Raw genomic sequence first — 4,056 nt, forward strand, 5'->3', positions numbered from 1 at the left:
GGAGGCCACTAAGGGCCGGTTGCATCAAACCGTCTGTCACCGTTAAAGCGTTCGTTAAATTTTATTGTATGGGAAGTTCAATAGTAGACTGCTGCGTGACGAAGATGTGTCTGTCAAATGTGGTTGATGCAACTGGCCCTAAGTATCTAGATTAAGTAGTAGTAAGGTAGAAATCACATAAAAATATAAAAAGGCTTCGCGGAAAAAACATGAATGTGATTATATAGTTTATGGCCTGTTTATAACTGCTATTATTGGTACATGAATAAATGATTATTATTATTTTTTATTTTTTTATATTATATTATTTGCCTGTACTTTACCTTTATATACGGCATGTACTTACTTACTTATTTCTCAGGGCTAGGGTTTGGTGTAGATGAAGTTCTGTCAAAATGAAAAATCCTTATATTTTTTGGAGTCGCAAGCTTTTAGGTATATTTCGTATTTTTTTATTCGTAGTTTTTTTTTATTGTGGTAATAATGTTTTCCCATCGTAAATTAATCATTGCGTTTTCAAGATCTCACGAAAACTGGATATGGATAACGGGGGAATATAATTTATCATGTTACGAATACAGTTTTCCTAGCACCAAGTTCGTTGTGTTTTTACGACTCATGTAATTATAATTAAGGTGCATTAGGTAATTCTGAAAGGGGAATCTTGATATGATGGACATAATGGTGATTTTTATGCGACTTTCGGAATTACCCTAATGCACCTTACGTATGAAAAGTAGTTAAGAATTAAAACGTTCTTGTGCCGCTACACAGTCGTCCTTGAAATCCAAGAATGCTGTTATTTACATTTGACATCACCTTACCTATTTTGATGACCATTGGCATGATTTGCACTTTCAGATACTTACGTATAATATTAGCTCTAGATATATTATGATATGGCTTAGATTTATGTTAGTGTCAAAATTAAGGTTTTGTTTGAATTCATTCAGTCATTTTTGCTAAAACAAATATTAAACGTACCTATAAAGCTCCAATCGATCCTGCTATGACCGTCTGTGACTGAAGGTTTGCCGGATTCGAATCGGAATCGGAAATTCGAATTGTGCCGTAAGATGAACTCCAAATTTTATCATCTCAGAGTTTCGAAGCATACCTAGTAAATAATGAGACCATAAATAATTAGGTATGTGGGTTTTTGTAATGTTCTCAATAAAAGGTACCACATAATCAAAGGACGCTCTAACAGGATATTCGTATAAAGATACAAGTTTATTTTGTCGATATAAAAAAGCGACAATGATAACCTTTACTTGTGGAACTTCCATTTATTATAGAAATATCAGAAAACGGAAGAAAAATAAGAACGTTAACAGTTTTAAATAAATAATTTATTTCTAATCTTATTCTAATAGGTATTTACAATTTCATCGCTATTGGTGAGCATTCATTACAAAGCCCCGCTTTCATTAGGAAACGAGCTTAATCATACCATTAGGTACAACATTATCTTATAGTTATATTATTAACTAATTGATAAGGCTTAATTAATTAAGGCACTTGTCTTTGACTAGAGATCCAAAAAGTCTTTTGTTTAACATAAATGCAAACTATCAGGAATGCATATTATTTATCGGAGGGATTCGTCCTTTTCTCACGATCGATTCTGTGAACAAAAGAAAAAACAAAAGTTTATTACATATTCATATTCCAATGAGTCTAGTGTTAAATAAATAAATAAACAACTGATTATTAAAATCAGATAAAAATGGCTCAATTTTAATTAAGTAAAAAATATTATCATAAAATTACAATTTCTATAGGCTTTATAAATATTATTTACGTTCGAGTATTGTTTACTATGTTGAAAAAACTTCTAATTATGTAAAAAAGTATAAATGAATATAAGAAAATATAGCAGCTGAAATTACCTATTTGCTATTTCTGCTGCCACCACGAAATGACGTCCAGTAATTCGTCTTCATCCATAGGTCCTAGTTGCTGTTGAGTGGTCACTTCGTATCTGTCCACCGCAGAATATGCCGAGGAGACACCCGAGGAGCATTCTGAGGGCGCAGGTGAGTCCGGCTTCTCCGAGCAAGGCGAGCTGCTGCCGTAGAAGAAACCATCGTCCAACTCCAACGAAGTCATCGGCTGCGTATTGCTGTTCGGAATATTTTCTCTATTTTCTTGATCACGGGTAATTCCTAAAGCTGCGTCACTCTCGTCCAGTAGCTGTTGAAGATATCTTATGTATTCGACAACCATTCTTAAAGTGTCAACTTTGCTTAGTTTCTTCCCCGAGCCGCGCCTCGCGCCGCCGGACAGCGCAGCCACCACGGAAGCGGGCAGGTGACGGCGAAGTGCGTTAAATCCATCATTCACTTGTTTTACACGATTGCGCTCGCGAGCGTTGCGGCGAGCTATCGACGCGGCCTGCGGCCCGGTGTACGGGTTCGTCCTGAAGTGAACTTTTTTCCTATACTGCAAATTTGGTGGTGTGTCGTGCGTCACGTAATTTTTTTCAGGAGCGGGCGCAATTGGAATATTCCTTTTTTCCATCGTGTTTTTCGATATAGTGCCTGACGGGTAGCCGGATGACACTACGACGTAGTTCGTTTGTCCCTGGACGAGTTGTATTTCTTGTAGCATCGTATTCACGCGGTCGGTCGCGGGAGTAGGGCGCGCGGTCAGTCCGCGCGACGGGCTGGAGAGCACTGAGCGATAAAGTTGCGTGGGAGCGTGGAGCGCGAGCGACGGGAGCGGAGCTTCGCGTTTAAGTGAGCCGCCGGCGCACGAGCACGCGTTATATCACCTGCGCCGGCTGCAAAAAATATAAATTTTAAAATTCTCTTCCCCTATTATTTTCGATCATCCCTTCCCTGCAGTACGTGCGGGTGCGTACCTGGGGTAGTGCGGCGGCCGCGGCCGCTCCGTGCTCGAGAGCGACCAACGCGTGCCCAGTTTTTTCTGTGTTGACCACTGAATAATGTAAATTGATATTTTTTTACGAATCGCTGTACTTGCATTCACAATGACTTACTTAGAAATAACACATAACTATAGACACTAAGAAATGCAAATTTTGCTAAAGGGTTCCGTATGTGATGAAAATATGTAATAACTGATTAGTACGTATGCCCATACAACTATATAATTTTCACAAAAAACATTTTAAATGATCCTCCAAACCTGATTATAATTATATTTTCATATAAAAATCCCTAAGAAAACAGAGTATAAAGCATTTTAATTTAGTGTGCCGCAAAATTACACGACCAATGACTATCATTTAAGAAATTAACTCCATTTAATTTAACTAACAACCACACGAATTTTCAATATTTTACTTATTGATTATTTTACTTATTGTTGATTGGTTTGACGACCGATCTGGCGCAGTAGGTAGTGACCCTGCCTGCTACGCCGCGGTCCCGGGTTCGAATCCCGGTAATGGCATTTATTTGTGTGATGAGCACAGATATTTGTCAGTCTGTGTAAGAATGTCCTATAATATTTGGACAGTGTTATGGAATAAGCGATCAAGCGACGGTTAGTTGAAATCGAGAAAATGAGCTAGAAAGATTTGAAATTTGAATCAGTTGTTGTAAGTTCATTTATAAAGCAAAAAAGTTAATTTTGACATTGAACCTATAAAAGTGTTCATAATTTAAATTGATAAAAAAAATAACACCATACCTATTCAAGTTTCGAAGTTATTAACGTTTTTCCGCTTGATTCTTTATTGAACTAATACTGCGATGAGGTTAATTTATTTCGCCGTAGCGTACTATGAGACATATTTTGTCGCTTGATTCTTTAATGCAAATTTTTAGAGGTAAAATGAATACTGGAATAAAATAAAATTCCATATATTTGAGTAAATGGTGCTATTGTAAATAAATTAACAACAATGTTTTCCTCCACAATGATTAAGTAGGACTAATCCGTCTAACAATTTAGTTTTGTTCTGCAATCAACTTTTTTAAATAAATGTCTTAAAAATCAGCATATATGGCAAAATTGGCATTGTAACTAATAATAATTCATTAGTACTAGCCAGGATTACACACATAAGATATTATGATATAACAA

The 4,056-nt window shown here is 36.6% G+C and overlaps 1 protein-coding gene across 1 annotated transcript; it reads right to left on the reverse strand.

Moving 5' to 3' along the window:
• Positions 1–1,375: 1,375 nt before the first annotated feature.
• On the reverse strand, positions 1,376–2,695 carry LOC125229073 (achaete-scute complex protein T3-like). The gene is made up of 2 exons (XM_048133848.1): positions 1,893–2,695; positions 1,376–1,627 (listed from the first exon to the last, which is right to left on the reverse strand). The coding sequence occupies exon 1, from the start codon at positions 2,611–2,613 to the stop codon at positions 1,900–1,902; it is 714 nt and encodes a 237-aa protein (XP_047989805.1). The 5' UTR covers positions 2,614–2,695; the 3' UTR covers positions 1,376–1,627; positions 1,893–1,899.
• Between the last annotated feature and the right edge of the window lie 1,361 nt (positions 2,696–4,056).

This window comes from Leguminivora glycinivorella, chromosome 8, assembly GCF_023078275.1.
Source record: "Leguminivora glycinivorella isolate SPB_JAAS2020 chromosome 8, LegGlyc_1.1, whole genome shotgun sequence".
Taxonomy (NCBI): Eukaryota; Metazoa; Arthropoda; class Insecta; order Lepidoptera; family Tortricidae; genus Leguminivora; species Leguminivora glycinivorella.

Excerpts from the sequence above, each read along its gene's own strand:
- LOC125229073 (XM_048133848.1), bottom strand. The coding sequence starts at position 2,613 with ATGCTACAAGAAATACAACTCGTCCAGGGACAAACGAACTACGTCGTA.